The sequence below is a fragment of the Neomonachus schauinslandi genome, chromosome 4 (assembly GCF_002201575.2).
Source record: "Neomonachus schauinslandi chromosome 4, ASM220157v2, whole genome shotgun sequence".
NCBI classification, from domain to species: Eukaryota; Metazoa; Chordata; class Mammalia; order Carnivora; family Phocidae; genus Neomonachus; species Neomonachus schauinslandi.
Genome location: NC_058406.1, coordinates 11,634,568 through 11,657,345, shown reverse-complemented (window position 1 = coordinate 11,657,345; position 22,778 = coordinate 11,634,568). Strand labels below are relative to the sequence as shown.

At 48.5% G+C, this 22,778-nt stretch overlaps 1 protein-coding gene across 1 annotated transcript; it reads left to right on the top strand.

Annotated features, from left to right (window-relative positions):
• Positions 1–1,306: 1,306 nt before the first annotated feature.
• Positions 1,307–22,137, top strand: SPATA21 (spermatogenesis associated 21). The gene is made up of 10 exons (XM_021684382.1): positions 1,307–1,314; positions 1,469–1,517; positions 2,367–2,806; positions 3,202–3,290; positions 5,697–5,834; positions 8,020–8,091; positions 8,205–8,322; positions 20,259–20,431; positions 21,338–21,515; positions 22,064–22,137. The coding sequence occupies exons 1-10, from the start codon at positions 1,307–1,309 to the stop codon at positions 22,119–22,121; spliced, it is 1,323 nt and encodes a 440-aa protein (XP_021540057.1). The 3' UTR covers positions 22,122–22,137.
• Positions 22,138–22,778: the final 641 nt, after the last annotated feature.

The window sequence follows — 22,778 nt, the reverse complement described above, 5'->3', positions numbered from 1 at the left end:
TTTCCCAATGACTAATGACATTGAGCATTTTTTAAAAGATTTTATTTATTTATTTGGGGTGGGGGGAACGAGCCAGGGGAGGGGCAGAGGGAGAAGCAGTTTTTGGTGTTATTTCTTGCACATCTTTGCTTAACACAAGTTCACATCGGACATTCGCCTATGTTTCCTTCAAGACGTTTTATAATTTTAGGTTTAACATTTAAATTTATGATCCATCTTGAGTTAATTTTTGTGCATGGCATGTTGGATCGTGGTTCAGGTTTTGGCATATGGCCATCCAACCATTCCAGCACCATTTGCTGAAGACTCCCCTTTCCCTACTGAATTTGCACCTTTGTTGCAAATCAGTTGAGCATGCGTGTATAAGTCGATTTCTGGACTCTTTGTTCCACTCGTATGTTTATCTTTATGCCAATACCACACTTTCCTGATCATAAGTCACTTTACAATAAGTCTTGAAACCAGTTAACGTAACACCCCTTTTTAAGGGAGCATCGAGAAGGATCCTTGTACTTTGAACATTCCTTGGAAAATCCCACTTAAAGGGAAACACCTCAGTTCCTCCAAGCTCCCCTTCTATGTCCCCAGAGAAGCATGGACCATGACTTTGGGTAGGTCGTGATTCCCGTGGGCCTCAGTGTCCTCATCCCTAGAAAATGAGTCTGTGCTACCTTCTAGGGGTGCTGAGAGCACTCAGTAAGAGGATGCTTGCAGTGCCTAGATCACAGTAAGCCTGGGATGACTGGTCTCCAGGCGAGTGTTGAGGTTCCTGGGAGCCAGGCTCAGGCTCCTCATTTTGGTGTCTTGTCCTCGGCAGGGCCCAGAGTGTCAGCCCACCCCAGGTCACCAGGCAGCTCATGGGGCAGACATGGTGCAACCAGTCGCGATTTCTTGCACCTTGGACAGCTGTGGGCAGCCACAGGGAGACAAGCTCCCCAAGGAGGTGGACACACCACGTATCAGGCCACAGGCAGACAGTTCCCAGGAGGCAGTGCACCTAATGCCCTTGGCAACTCCAGAGGAAAATACAGCCAACTCCTTCCCGCCATCCACACCAGGACCTGACCCACCCCAAGGAAGGTAAGCCATCCTCTGCTGCCATCCCCTACCCGACTCCCTGACCCAAAAAGACCACGCTTCTGTTAAGTTACAGGTGAGGTGGATTCTAGTCCTGACTGCTCCTGACCTGATATAGGACCTCGGGCAAGTCATGCCCCTCTGGGCCTCAGTTTCCCCATCTGTAGGATAGCTCTAACACCAGAATTCTTTGTTCTGCAAACCTGTACTTTCAAGGCCTCGTCCCGACATGGGGATGTGAGGGAATGAGGGGCCCCTCTGAGATGAGAAGGTTGGAGAGATGAGGCTGGGGTGGTGCACCTGAGGGTCCTGGGGGCTGAGGGAAGGTCGGTGCAGAGGACGAGCCTTGAGCTGAGCCCCTCTGCCACCCCGGGGTCTCTCCCTTATTTAGGGTCAAGGCTGTGGAGACCCAGCCAGCACCAGGGCCTGTTCCTCCACCGGTAAGTAGAGCCGGAATGGGGGTGCGGAGGGCGCGGGCGCGGACTCAGGAGGAGGAAGGAGGCAGAGGAGGGGCTGGGATGGTATTTGGAGTCGCACCGGGGAAGGTGTGAGTGTGAGCGTGCCTGTGTGTCTGTGAGTGCGCACATGGATGTGCACACGCGTGTGTGTGTGTTTGCGTGTGTGCAAGCACAAGTGTGTGTGCATCTTGGGTGGCGGGCAAAGGATGCCCTTAGCCTCTGGAGCTTGGAAAGAGGAGCAGAACCCTGGGCTGGTAGCCGGTAGCTGGAGGGGTTTGTCAGGGGAGATTTTTTTTTTTTTTTTTGAAGGAAGATAATGTAGCATGTTTATGCTGATGGACAAAATAGAGCTGGTGCTTTAGGGACAAGAGCTGCAGGCTGGGGACGGCCTGTCCCCGTAATAGGAGGTGCAGGAGGTGGCTAGATTTGTTGGATGAATGAGTGGGCATTTATTAAGTGCCTACCACGTGTCATCACTGGATAGTCATGGATAAAAGAGGCAAACAAGGTGTTGCCCGTATGAGGCTTACCTTCTGGTCAGGTTGGCAAACAACAGGTATTGACAAGGCCACTGAGGCTGTGCTGATCCCAGGGAAGGAAATAGATGAGGGGTGGGGCGGGGAGTGACTCACTTAAGACCCAGGCTCATAGCGCCAGGAGGCTGCAGAGCCCAGGTCGAGTGCAGGGAGGAGCCTCGTGAGGTGCATGGGAGATTCGGAGGGCATCCTCCAGGGGCCCAAAGAGGAAGAACAGTGTGAGGATGGAGAGTGAGTGGCAGGAGAAGCTTTGTGGGGCAGTCTGGCTGGATCCTCTCCCCTGTCCTGTCCCCAGGAGGTGAGGGGCATTGGAGAGAGGAGGGATCTGGACCCTGTGCTGAAGCAGCCTCGGGAGCCCACGGTGGCCACAGGGGCCCAGAACCTTCCGCAGGGCTTCATGAAGTGCTTGCTGGAGGTGGAGGAGGAGGAGGCCACGCATCGGAGGGCTGCCAAGGCCCGGGCCCTGCCAAACCGGAAGTCCCCCAGGACCCTGACCCCTGTGCCCACCTCAGCCCCAAGCCTGCCTCAGAACCCTGCCTCGGCCCCTGCGATGCCCCCTTCCTGGGCCCTGTTGCCAGCCCCCGGGCCAGTCCCCGCGCCCACCCCCGTGGGATCCCCGGTCCCAGCCTCGGGGCCGGGCACAGCCCTGCCGGCCCCCACCCTGGACGTGGGCTGGAGAAGGGCTGAACTCCTGCACCTGAGCGGAGAGAGGAGCCTGAGCAGCCCCAAGACACGGTAGGAGCCACCCCGGAACGGGCGCCCGAGGTCAGAGCCTGTGTCCCGGTGTCCCCGGCATCTCTCGTCCAGGCACTGCACCTGTTCCCTCTGCACTTCTCCTCACTTCTGCCCCCCTCCCTCCCCCATGTCTAGGTCCTTTTCCCCATTTATGCGAGCTTTTCTCTTTCTAATCTCCAACGGTGTGTCCCTTCCCCTCCTGTCCCCTCACCCCTGCCTCCTCCCCGCCAGGGTCACTCTGAGACCCTCCCAACCTCCCAAAGCCCCCCCACCCCAGGGTCCTTCCCCTGCCCTCCTCTGCCTGACCTTCGCCCTTGCCCTCCCCTGGCTTTGGGGGTGGCCCCGGGCAAGGGTGGCTGGATGTGTGCCCAGTGTCTGGGGTCTGTCCTCTGCAGGCAGGAGCTAGAGGAGCGCCGCCTCCTTAAGCTGGACCAGAACTGGGATGAGAGGTTCGAGGAGCACCTCACCCTGAGGCAAGAGGAAGGTGAGGGCAGGCCTGTCTGGGGAAGCCCCTCCCGTGGCAGAAGTCTCAGTCAGTCCTGGGGTGGGGGGGGCCAGACCACACCGCTGACCTGATGCCCACCACATCCCCATGTCGTGGGCCCAGGGGAGACTTCCTGTCTAGGGAGACAGTGCAGGGTGGCAGCTGTCTGGGGGACCCAGAGCCCCTGCTGGGCCCTCTCCCTTGGGGTCCAATTCTCTTCCAGTTCCGCAGCCACCTCTCTGAGTAAATGGAGCAAGTCCGGCAAAGTTCTTTAGGTTTTGGAGGCATTTCTGCCTCCCTCAACCCAAGCCCAGTCTACGGGGCCTCCGGAGGCCGACTGGATGGGAGGCAGGGCTCCAGGGCCCCCCCTGTCCGCCCTAGACCCTCCCTCACCGTTTACCAAGACCAGTTGCCTTGGACAAGTCCCATTTCCCACCGCATCCCACCCCCTCCAAAAAGTTTTAAAGTTCGGAGCCCCCACCTGGGGGAGGCACTGTGTCTTTGTCTCCATCATTCTTGGGGCTGGGCCCCACGACTCCACTTGCCCCAGAAGGAGGAAGAGGAGGGAGCGCTGATTCCATGCGCTCCACAGGTTGCCTGCAGCCCCGCCACACCCCGCCCCAGCCCCAGAAGAGCATGTGTCTGTCCGCCCTCCACTCTTCACTCCTCCCCCCAAATCTCTGACTCTCTCCACTGGCCCCTTCTTCTGACTTCCCTGAATGAGCTCTCTGGCTCCCTATGACCGCTTCCTGGGAGCTCACTCCTTCTAGCATTACAACTCTCTAGCCGTTTTCAGAGAGGCTCTTCTTCTGCCCCATGTCCTTGAGCAGAGTTCACGGACAAGGTGCTGCTGTGGCTTAGAGACTCAGGGTTCCCACCACGCCCCTCAGCCCTGTCTGGCTGCCCTGCTCAGATGGTCCAAACCACGGTGCATTTTGCTCACATCTGCTTTTTTTTTTTTTTAAGATTTATTATTATTATTATTTTTTATTGGACAGAGAGAGTACAAGCAGGGGGAGCTGCAGGCAGAGAGAGAGGGAGAAGCAGGCTCCCCGCTCAGCAGGGAACCCGATGCAGGGCTCCATCCCAGGACCCCGGGATCATGACCTGAGCTGAAGGCACCCTGCTCACATCTGCTTTTAAGAGCTGTTCTCCTTTTTCCCTTTTTTGGTGTGCCTGTCCTTGGTGGGTCACCACTCACCCCAACCCTACACCCTAGTCCTCCCTCTCTCATTTCAGTTCTGTGTGCCAGACTTCAGAGTCTATTATGCACCAGGCACTGAATTAACACAACTACTCCCAGAGGATGTACCACTCTGTCCACCTCACAGATGAGAAAACAGAGGCTCAGGGAAGTACCGGGGCTTGCCCCGTGGCAGTTGCATGGTTTGCTTGGGCTGCCGTAACAGAGTATCCCAAACTGGGCGGCTGAGCATTTCTTTGCTCAGAGTTCAGGAGCTCACAGTTTTCAGATCAAGGTGTCTGCAGATTTCGTTTCTTCTGAAGCCTCTGCCCTCGCCTTGCAGGTGGCCGCCTGTGTCCTCACGTGGTCTCACGTGGCCTCACGTGGCCTTTCCTCTGTGCACACACATCCCTGCTGTCTCTTGTGTTTCTGCATTTCCTTTTCTTGTAAGGACACCAGTCAGATTGGATTAGGACCCAAGCCACTGTCTCATTTTAACTTAACCGCCTCTTTTAAGGCCCTGTCACTAAATACGGTCACATGCTAAGGGCCTGGGGGTTAGGGCTTCAACAACATAAGAATTTCAGTGGGATGCAGCTCAGCCCACAGCAGCAACCCAGCTTATTATTAAATGGCAGAGCCAGCCCCCTCCCTCGGTCCGCTGATTCTGCCGGCATTTTGCCGTGGGCTGAGAAGCCAGGCACAGCTTTGGCATCAAGCTATCCAGAAGGCACGTCCATGCAGATAAGTGACCACAGAGCACCAAAGTCAAAGGCACAGACTTCAGGGTCAGAAAGACCTGCCGGTCACCTAACCTTTAAGCCTCAGTTTCCCTATCGTGACAAAAGGAACAGGCATCCCACTCTTACGAGGCTGTTGTAAGACTTTAATGAGAATGTGGCTGTAAAGAGCCTAGCACAGTGCCTGGCACATAATAGGGGAGCCCTAAAGTGGGTGCGCTCCTGGCACAAAGTGAAGGTCGCTAAGGAGCTTAGCTTGTGGCACACCAGCTGAACCCTTGGCCTGACCTTGGAATGGAGAGTGGAGTGAGTTAGTGGGACTGAGCGGTTTTAGCTGCCTGTGCCCCCCCCATCCAGCCATGGTGGTAAAGGGTGCTGGGCAGGAGGGTGGTTGGAAGTGTGGGGTGGGGGGTTTGGATGGTGGGAACAGGGCGTGTCCCCGCCTCACGTGACCCCCTTCCCCCCACCGCTGCCCCACTGCAGCCTTCCGCAGTTACTTTGAGATCTTCAATGGCCATGGCGAGGTGAACGCCCAGAGCCTGGGGAACATCCTGCTGCTCGTGGGCATCTCCCTCACGCCGGCGCAGGTCGAGGACGCCCTGATGAGTGCTGACGTCGATGGTGAGTTGGGGGAGGCGTCATTCTGAGTCCTAGGCAGGGCCAGCCATGGGAGACCTTTCTAGTCCCACAGGGCTCCCCGCTTCAAGGGGCCTGCATGTGGTTTAATGCTCTGCTGTTGCAGTCTGGAAACGTTTCACAAATTTTTGAGTGAGGGGCCCCATCCTGCATTTTCATTTTCCACCGGGGCCCACAAACTATGTGGTTCGTCCTGGCCCCCAACGTTAATGCTCTCTGAGCACCTACTCAGTGTCAGGTTCTGGAGACCCAGAGATGACCATGACCTACCTCCTGACCCCAGGATGTAGTCGGTGATGTCTGAGATCCCTCCCTTTTAGGCCTGTGTGTGTGCTTCACAGGACATTCTCCTGTGACTCGGTCACTCATTTGACCAGGTGTGTGACCTTGGACAAGTCACTGAAGTTCACCAAACCTCAGTTTCTGTACAATGGGGCTGAGAGCAGTATCCATCTCACCAGGCTGCTGAAAAGCAAATGAGATAATCCAGACAGAGCATTGAGCGCAATGCCTGGTGCACAGAGTGTGTCCAGGAGACATTGAGCTGCTAGTATTATTCATCCAGTAAATATTTATTAAATGCCCACTGTGTGCACATTCCTGACCTGGGCACTGAGAATAAAGAGATGTGTAAGACCCATGAGCCCTGCTTCTGAGGTGCTCACATAGATAGTGACACAGAAGTAAGAGTCACCAAAGGAAGCAGCACTTAAGGTGGCTTGGAGGAAGGGATCAGGAAGGAAGGCTTCCTGGAGGAGGTGATGCCTGAGCCAAATTGTGAAAGATTAAATAGCGGTTAGGCAGGGAGAGAAGAAAGAAGGGCACTCCTCGTGATAGAAATAAACTAGACAAAGGGAGGAGGATGGCAGGGTGAGGGGAATCCCACTGGTTTGGTTGGCTAGATGCAGGGCGTGGGGAGCTGTGGAGCTGTAAGGGGCCTGGGCTCCTGGCCACTGCCTGTCTGACCATACTTCCTCCATCACCGCACAGGGGCGAATCCACACACACATGCCAGGAATTGACCCCAGCTCTGCCCCTACGTGACTCTTGGCAAAAGCTTGCTTTTCTCTGTGTCTAAGGCCCCATCTGTGACATGGGGATAAGAGTATTAGGCACCTCCAGAGGGTGGTTTTCAGGATTAGAGACCATTCATTCATTCGTCTAGTAGCTCAGAAAACATCTGCTAAGACTTACCTGACTTTTTTTTTTTTTTAATGTAAGTAATCTCTACCCCCTATGTGGGGCTCAAATTCACAACCCTGAGATCAAGAGTCGCATGTTCCTCTGAGCCAGCCAGGCGCCCCCGAGACCTACCTGTCTTAAGCCCTGACGACACAGTACAGAACAAAACAGACCCAGTCCCTGCCTTCCGGCACCTCCATTAAATTCCAGATCTTACAAGCGTGTGGTTGAAGTACAGAGTTTTATGAGAGTGTTTAGGGGGGCAGCTGACCCGGTCAGGTCTGACTTCTCTTGGGGAAGGGATGATCAAGCAGAAGCACGCCTAGGATGTTTACTAAAGAGTTAGAGGGTGGTAGAGAGGATTCTAGGAAGAGGAAGCAGCATGTGCAAAGGCCCGGGGCAGGAAAGGTGCCCCCAGTGGAAGAACAGGTTCATGCTGGGGGCACTTGGCACCAGGTGAGGCTGGAGACAGGTAACAGGCAGGTCCTACAGGGGCTTGAAGGCCGAGGTGGGAATCTTGTGGGTACATAACTCTCATGCAGTGACTAGCACATGGTAATAATAACAGTTGCTGACATTTACTGAACTTGTATAATACACATGGCTCTGTTCTAAGCACTTTGCTTCAATCTCCCATGAGATAAGTATCATGGTTATCCTCACCCTCTAGATGAGAAAACTAAGGCTTAGCGGGGTTGGGGGCTTTGCCAAGGTCACACAGATAGTAAATGCTGGACCAGGGATGTGAATTCAGACTGCTGCCCCGAGTTCTTGGAGCTCCCAACCCAGGAGATTTTAACTTCCACCTACTTTGCTGTGTGCACCACACTTGCTGCACTGAATACATGTTACATATGTGTTGAATATGTGTCTTCTATGTGTTTTATAATCAAACCCATTGAGGAAATGCCAATAACCATGTGGGGCTGCAATGCCTGGGCACACTCTGGCAGGCCCCTGTCCACTGTCATACCCTTGGCCTCCACAGGAGATGGTCATGTAGGCTTCAAGGACTTCTTGGCTGTGATGACAGACACCAGGCGCTTCTTCTGCTCCGTGGGTGAGTAGGGATGAGCCCAGAGGAGTCAGAGCTCGGGGAGGGGTCTGGTGGCTGGTGGACAGTGGGCATCCAGAACTACCAAATGGTAACGGCAGACATCATCCCATGTCCAGAGCAGAACGCCCTCACAGACATGGCTCCTCCAAACCCCCACACTCTGCTCTTTGAGATCCTGTCCCTGCTGGTGGAGATGCTGGCCCTACCGGAGGCAGCCTTAGAGGAGATCACCAAGTGAGTGCGGCTGGTGGTTGGGGGTGGAGGGTTGCAGACACAGAAATGGCACCCAGTATTTTGGCAGCTGAGGAATTTTGATAGTTAGGACTCTCAGTTGCAAGTGAAAGGCACCCAAATAAAACTGGCTTAAGCAAAAGGGGGATATATTGGCTCACATAACAGATCATGGCCTCAGGAATGGCTGGATCCAGGAGACCAGATACCATTAAGGCTTTATCTCTCCTACTTATCTCTGTACCCTGGTTTCAAGCTCAGCAAGGCTTGGGGCACCTGGGTGGTTCAGTTGGTTAAGTGTCTGCCTTTGGCTCAGGTCATGATCTTAGGGTCCTGGTGTGGACCCTAAGATACCCATGTGTCCATTTCCCTAGTTTAAAAACAAATCATTTCCGGGCGCCTGGGTGGCTCAGTCATTAAGCATCTGCCTTCAGCTCAGGTCATGATCCTGGGGTCCTGGGATTGAGCCCCACATCGGGCTCCCTGCTTGGCAGGAAGCCTGCTTCTCCCTCTCCCACTCCCCCTGCTTGTGTTCCTGCTCTTGCTATCTCTCTTTCTGCCAAATAGATAAAGACAATCTTAAAAAAAAAAAATAGATCATTTCCAATAACCTCGAAGCCCTGTGTGCCCTACCCCAATCACAAAACACTCTCTCCCCAAATAAGAACTAACCATCTTATTCCCTTGCTTTCTGTTTTAAATTTTCACTACTTGTTTTTTCCCCTTGTTTACTGAAAATTTCAAATATACAGCAAAGTTGAGAGAATTTCACAGTGAACATTTTATATACTCACCACCTAGATTCTACCATTGCCAATCTGCCATGCTTGTTTTAATCTTGTGTCTACCCATCCCTCTCTTCATTGATCCATATTGGTTTTTTATTCATTTCAAAATAAATTATAGTCATTTCCCTCTAAATACTTCAGCATACATATCAAGAACTAGAGATCGACGTTTATTTAGGGTTTTTTTTTTCATTATTTGAGGTATAATTTACATTCAGTGAAACACATAAATCATCAGTGTGTGAATCTCAGCCACTGCTGACACCTGGACCCCTGTGAAGTTATGTACAACTTGACCATCATTCCCGAAAGTGCCCTCATGATCCTTCCCGGTCGGTTTCCGAACCCACTCCCGTGGAGGCAATCACTCTTCTGATTTGTTTTCTGTCCCAGATTGGTTTGGCCTTTTGGCAACTTCACATCAATGGAAACATACAGTATGGAATCCTAGGGTCAGCTTCTTGAACTCAACGCAATGCTTTTGCGACTTGTCCATGTCGTTGTGGGTGTCAGGGTTCACCCCTTTCTATTGCTGAGTAGTGTTCCACTTGGTGGATCTACCACAGTTGGCTCATCCATTCTTTTACTGATGGATTTCTTTGCGGTTCCCAGTGTGGGGTTATAATGAATGAAGCTGCCATTAACATTTTTGTACAAGTCCTTCCGTGGACACATACTTTTGTTTCTTTGGGCGAATATGCAGAAGGGAATTGCAGGTAGGTGTATTTTACTTCTGAGAACTCACCAGACCTTTTCCCAAGTGGTTGTACCATTTTACCATCCCACCATTAATAGGAGAGTTCCAGTTGCTCCACATTTTGTGCAAATTTGGTACTATCAGTCTTTCTTCTGGTAGATGCGGAGTGGAGTGGCGCTTTCTGATCTTCACTCACATTTCTATTCCTGAATACTTTGTTGCTTAGCTTTTCATAAACTTTATATGAGTGGACTCATACTTCAACCAAAGCAACATATTGCAACAGACTGAATGCAGAGCAGATATGAGACAGAAAGCTGTCTTCCTTTATGCCAGACTCCTTTATGCAGAGTGGACTCCTACTGTAGTAAGTCTTTTGTTACTTGTTTTGTCTCCTCAACGTATGTTTTGTGATTCATTCACATTCTTGTGAGTAATTATCAATCATTTATTGTTCTCACTGCTACATACTATTTTTAAAAAGATTTTATTTATTTATTTTGACAGAGAGAGGGAGAGAGCACAAGCAGGGGGAGGGGCAGAGGGAGAGGGAGAAGCTCCTGCTGAGCAGGGAGCCCGATGCGGGACTCGATCCCGGGACTCCAGGATCAGGACCTGAGCCGAAGGCAGACGCCCAACCAACTGAGCCACCCGGGTGCCCCACCCCTTTACACTCCTAAAAATTTTTGAGGACACCAAGGAACCTTCGTCCATATTTTCTATATTTGAACTTAAAACTGAGAAAAAATTAAATTGCTTATTAATTTATTTAACTATAATAACCCCATTACATGTGAACATAAAAAAACATTTTAAATGAAAAATAACTATGGTTTCACAAAAAAAGTTAATGAGAAGAATGGCATTGTTATACAATATTGCAAATCTCTTCAGAGTCTGGCAGAAAAGAAGACAGCTTTCTGTCTCATATCTGCTCTGCATTCAATCTGTTGCAATATGTTGCTTTGGTTGAAGTATATAAAGAACTCTGACCCACACAAATATGTAACTGGAAAAGGAAGTATTTTAATAGCCTTTTCATTTAATACCCACACATCATGTTGATCTTTTTCTTTGATCCTACACCAGACTTGGTAAGTGGGAGAGCCTTATGTGGTTACGATATGTAATCTGAAACCGTATCAATGAACTTTTTGTACTCTTTTACTTATTTTTAAAAATATTTTCTTTCTTTCTTTCTTTTTAGAGAAAGAGAGAGAGCAGGGGGAGGAGCAGAGGGAGAGGGAGATGAAGGGGAAAGAATCCCAAGCAGACTCCCATGCTGAGCAGGGAGCCCGACACGGGGCTCGATCCCATGACCCTGAGATCATGACCTGAGCCGAAACCAAGAGTTGGATGCTCAACTGACTGCGCCACCCAGGTGCCCCTGTACTCTTTATTTAAGCACCCTCTACATCCAACGTGGGCTCAAACTCAAGAGCCACACACTCTATTGACTGAGCCAGCCAGAAGCCCCTGTTTAAATATAAGATTCTAGGGGCGCCTGGGTGACTGAGTCAGTTGAGCATCTGCCTTCGGCTCGGTTCGTGATCCCAGGGTCCTGAGATCGAGCCACACGTCGGCTCCCAGCTCAGCGGGGAGTCTGCTTCTCCCTCTCCCTCTGCCTGCCACTCTGCCTACTTGTGCTCTGTATCTCTCTGTCAAATAAATAAATAAAATCTTTTAAAAAATAATAAAAAATAAATAAATAAATATAAAAGTCTATTGGTCTATCTTGTAGTTTGAATGGCCCTTCTCCCATGAATGTTTTTGTAACATGCACTGGTCATTTGGAAAATATTGCCTATGTCCCAGGTGTTGACACATTTCAATTAGTGTATATATATATATATATATATATATACATATACTATATATAACTAGTATATATATACTATGACTATATTAATTAGTATATATATACTATATTATAGTATAATTAATATCACCACTAATATCAGAAAGGTCTTTAAGTATTAGAAGTGTTATGTGTGGCTATAGTTCATTCATTTTCACTGCTATAAACTACTTGTATCAGGACATGTATATGCAAATGTTAATGGATTTAAGTTTCCCAAAATTCTTTTTCTTGAAAGCTTTCATTTTATCGGAGGCAACAAATGCTGTCAGTTGTTCTCCTTGAAGTGATGGGCTAACTTCGTCCGCTTTTAGAGAAATATCCACCGAATACCAAAGGCTGAATAACCATAGTTTGTCCTTCGTTCAAGTAAAAATGTCATTTGATGTCCAGGAGAGGAAAATTTTCCATTTCTCTCTTAGAATTTCCAACTGGGACTGACATAAGATAGATGAACAGGAGGGGCGCCTGGCTGGCTCCATCAGTAGACTGTGAGACTTGATCTCAGGGTCATTAGTTCAAGTCCCACACTGGGTGTAGAGATTACTTAAATAAATAAATAAAACTTAAAAAAAAAGATAGATGAACAGGAGAAAAGCATATGAATCTTATTTATATGTAAATGGGCGGCCTCACAAGAAAAATGAAGGCCCAAAGAAATGACTCAGCCTGAGTGTTTCTATACTAGGTTGAACAGAGAGTAGTGAATGTGGAGAAGTAGTGAAACTACGTGGGCAGACTAAAGGAAGATAAGAGTTATTTTAACAAGGTCTATTACGGAGTTCTCTCAGCCAAGGCTCCCATCTCTTGTGATAAGAATGTTTCTTCCCGGGCGCCTGGGTGGCTCAGTTGGTTAAGCGACTGCCTTTGGCTCAGGTCATGATCCTGGAGTCCCAGGATCGAGTCCCGCATCGGGCTCCCTGCTCGGCGGGGAGTCTGCTTCTTCCTCTGACCCTCCTCCCTCTCATGCTATCTCTCATTCTCTCTCTCTCAAATAAATAAATAAATAAAAATCTTAAAAAAAAAAAGAATGTTTCTTCCTGGGGCACCTGGTTAAGCGTCTGCCTTCGGCTCAGGTCCTGATCCCAGGGTCCTGGGATCGAGCCCCGCATCGGGCTCCCTGCCCACTTCTCCCTCTCCCACTCCCCCTGCTTGTGTTCCCTCTCTTGCTGTGTCTCTCTCTGTCAAATAAATAAATAAAATCTTAAAAAAAATAAAATAAAATAGGGCGCCTGGGTGGCTCAGTTGGTTAAGTGACTGCCTTCGGCTCAGGTCATGATCCTGGAGTCCCGGGATCGAGTCCCACGTCGGGCTCCCTGCTCAGCTGGGGGTCTGCTTCTCCCTCTGACCCTCTTCCCTCTTGTGCTGTCTCTCATACTCTCTCTCAAATAAATAATAAAATCTTTAAAAAAAAATTAAAAAATAAAAAAATAAAAATAAAATAATAAAATAATAAAAAATAAAAAAGATTTATTTACTAATTTGAGAGAGAGAGAGTGTGTGTGTGCAAGCAAGCAGGGAGGGGTAGAGGGAGAGGGAGAGGAAGAGAATCTCAAGCAGACTACCCACTGACCATAGAGTCCAACACAGGGCTCTATCTCAGGACTCTGAGATCATGACCTGAGCCAAAACCAGAAGTCAGTCATTTAATCGACTGAGCCACCCAGGCACCCCTCAATTGTTTTAACTAAAATAACCATATGCCAAAAGTGGCCTGTTTTGCAGTGGCATACCCTAAACTCCTTCATTTCCCCCTACCTGAAACTTTCTCGTAAATCTCATATATTAAAAGCTTAATGACTGTAGGGAGAAATTTGAGGTAGAAGTTGTGATATAAGATACCTGTAAAAAGGGGAGAAAAACAGATTGTAACAAGCAGAAAAGAACAAATCTAGGCATGATGTCCCATTGTTCACTGGCTCAGTCTCTTAGTACTGAGACTAGGTCCCTTCAGTTTGTATTCATCCTACTTTGGGTTCATTGAGCTTCCTGGATTTATAATTTATAGTTTTATCATATTTCTCTTTTTTTTGGTACATTTTTCCATAAATAATATTTTTATATGCCCACCTCCTCTCCTTCTGGGACTCCAATTCCATAACACTTAAAATACTCTGTAAAGGTCATTTGTTTTTGTTTTTTTTTTTTAAGATTTTATTTATTTATTTATTTGACAGAGAGAGAGACAGCGAGAGAGGGAATACAGGCAGGGGGAGTGGGAGAGGAAGAGGGAGAAGCAGACTCCCCACCGAGCAGGGAGCCCGATGTGGGGCTCAATCCCAGCACCCTGGAATCATGACCTGAGCTGAAGGCAGATGCTTAATGACTGAGCCACCCAGGCGCCCCCAATTCCATAACACTTAAAATTGTTTCATAGGTCACTGGTGCTCTGATCATTGTATCTTGAATTTTCTCTCTGTGCTTCACTTTGAGTAATTTCTATTGCTAAGCATTCAAGTTTGCTGATATTTTCTTTTGCTGTGTCTAATCTCCTCTTAAGCTTATCTAATGAATTTTGCATTTCAGCTATTGCATTTTTCATATTTAAATATTTCCTTTGGTTCTATTTCATAGTTTTATTTCTCTCCTCATGTTCATATTTCCTTTAAATCCTTGGGCATATTTCTTTTTTTTTTTTTTTTTTTTTTTTAAATAATTTTTTTATTTATTTGACAGAGAGAGACACAGCGAGAGAGGGAACACAAGCAGGGGGAGTGGGAGAGGGAGAAGCAGGCTTCCCGCGGAGCTGGGAGCCCGATGCGGGGCTCGATCCCAGGACCCTGGGATCATGACCTGAGCCGAAGGCAGGCGCTTAACGACTGAGCCACCCAGGCGCCCCCTTGGGCATATTTCTAATAGCTCATTTAAGGTCCTCTTCTGCTAATTCCATCATCTTTGTGTTTTCTGGGTCTATTTATATAAACTGATTTTTCTTTTTTTTCTGATTTTTCTTTTTTTATTGGTCACTTTCTTGCTTCTTCTCATGTCTGCTAGTTTTTGATTGGATGCTGGATATTTGTCTGGATTTTGTTCTTTAAAGTGTTGAACTAGAGGGCAGGTGATTAAGTTACTAAGGATAGTCTTCTTTCTTTCAAGGTTATTTTATTTTAGTAAACTCTACCCCCAACATGGGGCTCCTATTCATGACCCTGAGATCAAGGGCCATATGCTGTACCGACTCAGCCAGGCAGGTGCCCATCTTTCAAGGTTTTAAAGCTTTGTTAGGGAAGATTGAGTATAGTCTCTCCTCTAGGGCTGAGTTAGTCCCGACTACTGAAAGAGAACTCATCTAAGAGCTCTACTAATTCCACAGGTGTTCAACAAAGTCTTTCTGCTCTGGCTGTTTGAAACTCATGTGTCTCTCAGCCCTAGGTAAACCCTGGTAATTACTTCTGTTTTTTGTTCTTTGTCTGGCTTTATGAAATTTCACACTATTTGTGTACTGCTTAATATGCAACCAAAGACTCAAGAATACCCCATGCATATTTCTGCAGCTCTTTCTTTTGCATGGCTCCTATCTCTCTGATATCCTGATACACTAATCCCAGTGGCCTCCATCTTCACCAACTACAATGTCTATCCCTTTACCTCAGTGAATCTACTGTTCTGCCTGGGTACCACTTCCAGTACCACCGTCCAGAAACTACCTCCAGGCAAAGTTCTCTAGAGATCATTAAGCTCAACTCATTGGTTTCTCTTCTCTCAGGGGTTAAAGTCTTGTGCTGCCTGCTGTTCAATATCTGACAACAGTTTCATATATTTTGTCCATGTGTAGTTATTTATGGCAGGATGACAAGTTCAGTACCAGTTCCTTCATTACGGCCAGAAACAGAATTCTGTTCGTCTTCAATTTTTTTTTTTCCTGTTCTTCAGATTGGATGATTTTTATTGATCTGTCTTCAAGTTTACTAATTCCTTTTTCTGCTATCTCCAATCTGCTACAAGTGACTTTTTCACTTCAGTTATTGTACCATTTGGTTCTAGAATTTCCATTTGTTTCATGTTTGTAGTTTCTGTTTCTCTATTCATTAAGATCACATTTTCCTTCAATTATTTGAATATATTTTTAGCATCTTTTTTAAAAGATTTTATTTGAGAGAGAGAGAGAGAGAGAGAGAGCACGAGTGGGGGGAGGGGCAGAGGGAGAAAGAGAAGCAGAGCCCCCACTGAGCAGGGAGCCTGATGTGGGGCTCAATCCCAGGACCCTAAGATCATGACCTGAGCCGAGGGCAGATGCTTAACCATCGGGGCCACCCAGGCGCCCCTTTAATAGCTCTTTTAAAGCCGTTGTCTACTAAATCCAATGTCTGGGCTTCCTCAAGATTGCTTTCCATGAGTTTATTTTTATGGGCCTTACTATAGGCCACATTTTCCTGTTTCTTTGCATGTCTGATAATTTTTTTAAAGATTTTATTTATTTATTTTAGAGAGAGCAAGAGCAAGGAGGGAGAGAGGCAGATGGAGAGGGAAATGATCTCAAGCGGACTCTCACTAAGCACAGACCCTGACACGGGGCTCGATCTCAGGACTCTGAGATCATGACCTGAGCCGAAACCAAGAACAGGCACCCCATGCATGTCTGATAATTTTTTATTGTGTCCTGGACATTTTATTTTTTATTTTTTAAAATATTTTATTTATTTATTTGACAGAGAGACACAGCGAGAGGGAACACAAGCAGGGGGAGTGGGAGAGAGAGAAGCAGGCCTCCCATGGAAGAGGTAGCCCCATGCGGGGCTCGATCCCAGGACCCTAGGATCATGACCTGAGCTGAAGGCAGACGCTTAATGACTGAGCCACCCAGGGGCCCCTGTCCTGGATATTTTAGATGATATGGTTTAGAGACTGGATTCTGTTTTGTTTGGAAACCAGACTCTTCCTTTGATGAGTGTTAATTTTTTTTTCTTGTAGGCAGTTCAGTTACTGGCTGATCACTTCGAGTTTATGTAGTCTTGGTTTTTTACTTTGTTAGGACATATTTGTGAAAGGCCCAGGTGTTACCTAAACCCTCTAACTTGGTAGACTCAACTTCCAAACTCTGTTTCTCCTGTGAATTTTAGTTTTAGGTAAGGTCTATAGTAGACAGAGGTCTATTATGGGCTGCAGGCCACATTCTGCTCGCTGTTTTTACAGTTAAACTTTTATCAGAACACAGCCACATCCATTCATCCACACATATAGTATATGGATTCCTTGATGCTACACTGGCAAAACTGAGTATCCATGATCACTTCTGTGATAATGAAATTGTCTACTTCTCCTTGTAGTTTTATCAGATTTTGCTTCATATTTCATTTTTAGAATTTTGTATTTCCTGATGAACTGAACATTTTATCATTATATGGTAATCATTTGTGTCTCTAGTAATGCTTTTTGTCTTAAGGCCTAGTTTTTAAAATATTAACATGGTTATACCAACTTCCTTTGCTTAGTATTCAACTGACATAACTTTATCCTTTGAGTTAATTCTTAAAAACTTGAACATTGTTTAAAAAGCCAAATAGTCCAAAAAGGTTTATAATAAACCCTTGTAGTTCCCCACACCACTCTTCACCATGCTCACCACTCCCTGAAGTCTCCCTTCCCAAGACAAATACTTTTGACTCTCTCCTTACTTCGAAAACATATGCATGTACTACACTATTTTGGTTAGTGATTTTTTTGACTTGTATCTATTGACTTCCTATTATGGTATGGGTTTAGCTGTCTGATACAACCATCCCCTAAGTTCCCCTCTACCTATTCTAATATATTATCATTTTTCACTAAATAATTGGGGGGGGGGTTCTATTATTATGATATACAATTTTTAATAGCTGAGTATTTTATTATACCATGATTTCATTTCCTTGCCTTTCTAGTTCCTGAAGTTGACAATTGCCTTGATTTTGTTTTCTTTGTACTCATTAATAATTCCTGTGCTGCCTTCTTAGAGTTTCTTTTTCTTGGAGGCATGTTCTAAATAATTCCATTATTCTCACTTTTGGATTAATTTTTTAAGCCTGTTGCTGAGCTGTCATCTTGGGGGTCTGTTGTCATCCTAGGAATTCTTTCTTCCTTTCCTCTGATTAGGATTCTCTGTTTGTTAGATTACATGCCTTACTCTTCCTTGGTTTGCTTAATCCTTCTTGGCTTGTTTGGTTTAGTTAAAAAGTAATGGAAGCATGTTTCCCTAGTAGCTTTTTTTGGGTTGTAAAGGAAGTGATTCAACAACTGCTGCAGGAATGCCACCCCTATTCTGTCTTCTACGCTATGGTGATCTAATCTAAACTTGTTGTCCTTTATGACAGTTGCACTACCAACATGGGATCTCCCTTTACCATCTTCCTTTACTGTCGCCTCTCCTGTGTTGGAATTTCTGTTTTCTATATGTGTATCTTCCTTTTCTGTTTTGGTTTATGCCCTCATTTTAGAAGAATATATCCTCCAGTATCTTCCTGAGGAAAGAATGCATGGGATACAAAATTTTTGAGATTTTATGTGTCTGCAAAAGTTTATTTATAGGGCGCCTGGGTGGCTCAGTTGGTTAAGCGGCTGCCTTCGGCTCAGGTCATGATCCTGGAGTCCCTGGATCGAGTCCCGCATCGGGCTCCCTGCTCGGCAGGGAGTCTGCTTCTCCCTCTGACCCTCCCCTCTCTCATGTGCTCTCTCTCAAATAAATAAATACATCTTTAAAAAAAAAAAAGTTTATTTATAGTCACACTGAGTAGTTTAGCTGGATATAGAATTCTATATTGTTATATTAGTTCAGGAATAGACCCCGATGCACTACAGTTCAAACAAGATAGTTTATTTCTCTCTTATATTGACAGTCCAGAAGAAGCAGGCAGGAAGACGAGGCTGCCCAGCACACAACTTATTGTTTCTTTCTAACTTATTGTCGCACCATTCCCTAGGTCAATCCTAAACCAATTTACCAGCAACACATCTGAATTCAAGCCCACGGGAAGGGGAGAGAGGAAGTGGAGAGCAAGCAATGTCCTTTAAAACTGTGACCGAGAAAGTTGCACACATTTTGCTCATGCCCTTTTGGCCCTTGTGGAGTGAAGTTATTTCTTGGTCATCTTTTTTACTCAACATGTTGCCTTTTCATTTCCTAGTTTTACACAGAGGTCTAGATCCAACTTCCATGTGAGGGCTCTGTTATCCATTTTCTGTGTTCTGTGTGTGAAGTTCATCAAACCCCCAAATTCCAGGCCCGAGAGACAGGCAGAGACCGTAACAGAACCAGCAACTTAAGCCTTAAGTGTTTCCCAGCACCGAGTAGCATGCCCACCCATCACTACTGCCTCAAAGCCCTGGGTGGTCTGGCTCTGCCATCTTGCTGCCCACATCTCCCACTCTTCCTCACATACCAGGCTCTAGCCCCTCTGGCCTCCTTGCCATTCCTACAGCTCACTGAGCTCTTTCCCGCCTCCTGTCCACATGCCATTCCCTCTGCCTGACTTTCCCTCCAGAGATACCCATTTGACTTGCTCCCTCCCCTCATTCTGCTCAAATGTCACCACCTCTGAGACTTTTGCTGACCCCTGTGAGCTAAATAGCCCCTCATCACTACCCACTATCCAGCTTTTACTTGCCCCCATTACACCCACCACTATCGACATGGTATTGTATTTATTTGTTCATGGTCTGACTCTCCCTCTAGGTGCATGCCTAGGTGGTCAATTTAGAAAGGGATTCCAGGGAGGAGCGAGAGAAGGAATGTGAACAGAGGACGGCCAATACAAGCATGTGCTGAGTCAACCACCCCCAGGATCTTCTGAGGAGACTAGGGATAGTGGTTCAGAATTCTGTCAGGAGAAGAAAGAGAAACCTGTATACCTCAGCTGCTAGCTCCTTTGGTCAAGGGTGGCCCCCACCGTGGTTTCAGAGAAGCTCCAGCAAGGCAGCTTCTGAGGTGAGGCCACCTCAGACTGTCCCTGTGCAAGGCTGCTCCAAGTCCATGTGGAAGTGGTCACTGTGGCAGTGGCCGGAGTGAGAGAGGGGCTGGGACACTAGGAGGTAGGGACCTTCTATGGAGATTTCCTGCACTGCTTTCCCAAGCACCTAGATGCATGGCCGGCCTGCAGTAAACACCCACTGAGTATCTGCTGAATGCATGAGCAGAGCCGCAGTCTAGTGGGCAGGCAAGTCGCCGTGAGTCAAGAAAATAAAACTCAAATCTGGAGGATGAGCAGGTTAATCGCACAGCTGTCTTACCGAGCACTTGTACATCTAAGTAAAGTATCAGTGATGGAAAGCATAGGGGACACTGACCAGGCTTTCCATGGGCCACGTTGCTGAGTGCTTGATGGGCCTTGTTATTTAATCCTAGAACGTGAAGACTGTTTGATCCATTTTACCCAGGGGAAACCTGAAGCCCAGAGAAGTCAGGTGACTTGCAGAGATAGGGTCGGGGTGACTGGAGTCCAACGCAAGGCAGTGACAGAGAGTTAATGGCAGAGCTGGGACTAAAACCCAGGTCTCCTAACTCCTGGGCTTGTGTCCCTGTCCCAGAGCTGGCCAGACAGAACAGGGGCTCAGAAAGAGGGAGGGGGGAGGGGAGGTGAATTAAACACAGCCAGGCTGAGCTGGGCGGGCACTGCCTCCCCAGCTATTACCAGAAGAAGCTGAAGGAAGGCACCTGTAAGGCCCGAGAGATGGAGTTGGCCATAGGCCGGCTGCGGTCCCGGAAGAAGCTTCCCTACAACCCCCAGCAGTCAGACTTGGAAGTCCCAGAACGAAGGGTCCTCAGGATCCTGAGCCGGCTGAAGCAGCAGAACTATGGTGAGGGCCTTGGGCACAGCGAGCACTCTGCTCTCTTGCCCCCCTGGCCTCTTTCCCCCCTGGCCTCTTTCCCTGGGCCCACAGCCAGACCCAGGAGCTGAGAGACATGATTTCCCACTTTGGGCTTAACTGTGTGCATTAGTCAATGGTCTGAAAATCACCACCCCACCTCTAGCCCTCTGACAAGGGCCTTCTGCACTCTTCCCTGGTTGGTCCCGAGAGCCTCCACTGAGCAGGGAGGGCGATTAGCAATCGCAGCTCCGCATTTACTGAACACCCACTGGGGTCACTCCCCATGCTAGGCCCTTTGTAGATGTGCTAGAATTTAGTGCTTACGATCACATATTTACCCCATGTTACAGATGACAACAGTGAAACTGAGCAAGTTTAAGCCCAAGGCCCAGGGCCCCACAGCTAACCTGTCCCCACAGCTAACCTGTCAAGAAAGGGCAGTTTATACCCAGGTCTGACTCCAAAACCTGTGCTTTCACTGGGCAAGGCTGCCTCCCCGTAAGAGCAGTTGCCACTGATTAAACTAGGAGTCCTACTGTGTGCCAAGTGATAGGTTAGGAGCTTTCCAGAGTCTCTCTAGTGTGCCTACCAGACTGCCAGGACCCATCACAAAGATACGTGTTCCTGTGTAAGCTGTTACGAGCCCTTACACTGTGCTTGGCGTTCAGCGACATGCTGCGCATGTATTATCCCTTTAATCCTCATCATCAGCTCTGTGAGGTGGGTACTCAGCCCCAGCTTACACAGAGGCTCAGAGAGGTTAACCGATTTGCCCAAACCCACCCAGCTCAGGATGTGGCAAAGCTGGGATTTCAGCTGGGTCTGCCTGCCTCCCAAGGCTGGGCTTGCTCTGAGGCACTCCCCGCTCCTGCCTCCTCCTTCCTCCCTTGCCAGATGCCAACCTGCAGAGCCCCTACGCCCAGGTGCCCTGTGTCCCGTTCTGCCCTCGGCTGGACAAGAAGATGACCCGTCAGAAGCAGGGTAGCCACTGCGTGCTGGACCCATGCACCCCCACCAGCCTGGGCCCTGACATCCGGAGCCTACTCTTCCAGTCAGGATCTCAAGGAAGCAGGTGGGTGGCCAGAAGGCAGGAGCTCCAGCCCAGGCCCATCCCACCTCTTTTCACAAGGCCCTGGCCTAACCCAAGGGGAATCCATCCTTCCAGGAGATGATGCCCAGGATACTGCTGCTCCAGGGAGGAAAAGGGGGACAAGGGGGAAAGGATGGAAGCAGTAAGGAGCTAAGCTTTACTGAGGGCCCACGTGCTACACCGACTGTGCTTAAGTCAGGGCACTTCTGCCTTGCTGTGCCCAGACTCAGTGGCACATACCATCTTTCTTTCAGGCTGGTACCACCACATAGGGGGTTAGCTCGCAAGTCCTTTGCCCGAGTCTGACTCCATGTAGGAGCGGTAGGAAACAGGCTTGACTGCTGGATGGAGGGAAGCTTCCCCTGCCAGTCCTCTTCCAGGCGCTTTGGGGGCAAAAGAACTCAGGACTTGCAATCAGGCCCCTGAGCCCAACTACTTGGCTCCATTGCTTCCCAGGGAAGCCGCCTCTCCCCTGGGGCACCTGGGAATGGCTCATTTCCTCCCACCCTTCTCCTCACCTCTCTCCCTAGGGAACACGGCTCTGAGAGCAGAAAGTGGCTCAGCTCTGTGCCGGCTCGAACCCACTGACCTCTGGAGTCCCGACTCTGAGCAGCTGTTCACGACCTGCAGGTGGACAGGTCATTAGGCAGGTATCGCTGCTGGATTTTGCTTTTGTGGCCTGGTAAGCCAATAAACTCCAAGAACCTTGGCCTCTGTGTCTGGTGCCAGGGGAGGCCCCCAGGTTTTCACCCCTCCACTTGGCTCTCAGAGTGCAGGGCCCCAGCCTCCCTCAGGCTTAGGAAACCCTGAGGCAAGACACACCTTGAAACCCTGCCGGGGTTGGGGATCCTGCTAGAGGGACCCTGGGTGCCAAGTTTTGACCTTCTATGCACTCTCAAAGCACAGAGCTGGGACTCTCTTCAGATAAGTGTCTCCCCCCAAAGGCAGAGAGCATCTCTCCCCACTTGCTCGAAGGGAATGGTGGGAAAGATTCTGGACCCTAAAAGGGATAGACAGACCCTGCAGAAGGGCAGGAGGGGTCTCAGCCATGCTCTCACCAAGAGAGCCCCAGGACCCATGGGGGCCCTTCTCCTGGAACCTAAGGGTGTGTGGGTCTTTGCCCCCCCCCCCCAACCCACACACCACCCCAGGCCTATTTCTCTAACAAAGGTGGTTAAACAAGCAGGCACAGCAAGAGGTTAGGAGGCCAGGGACTGAAATGAGGACAAGGCACTGACAAGTTTA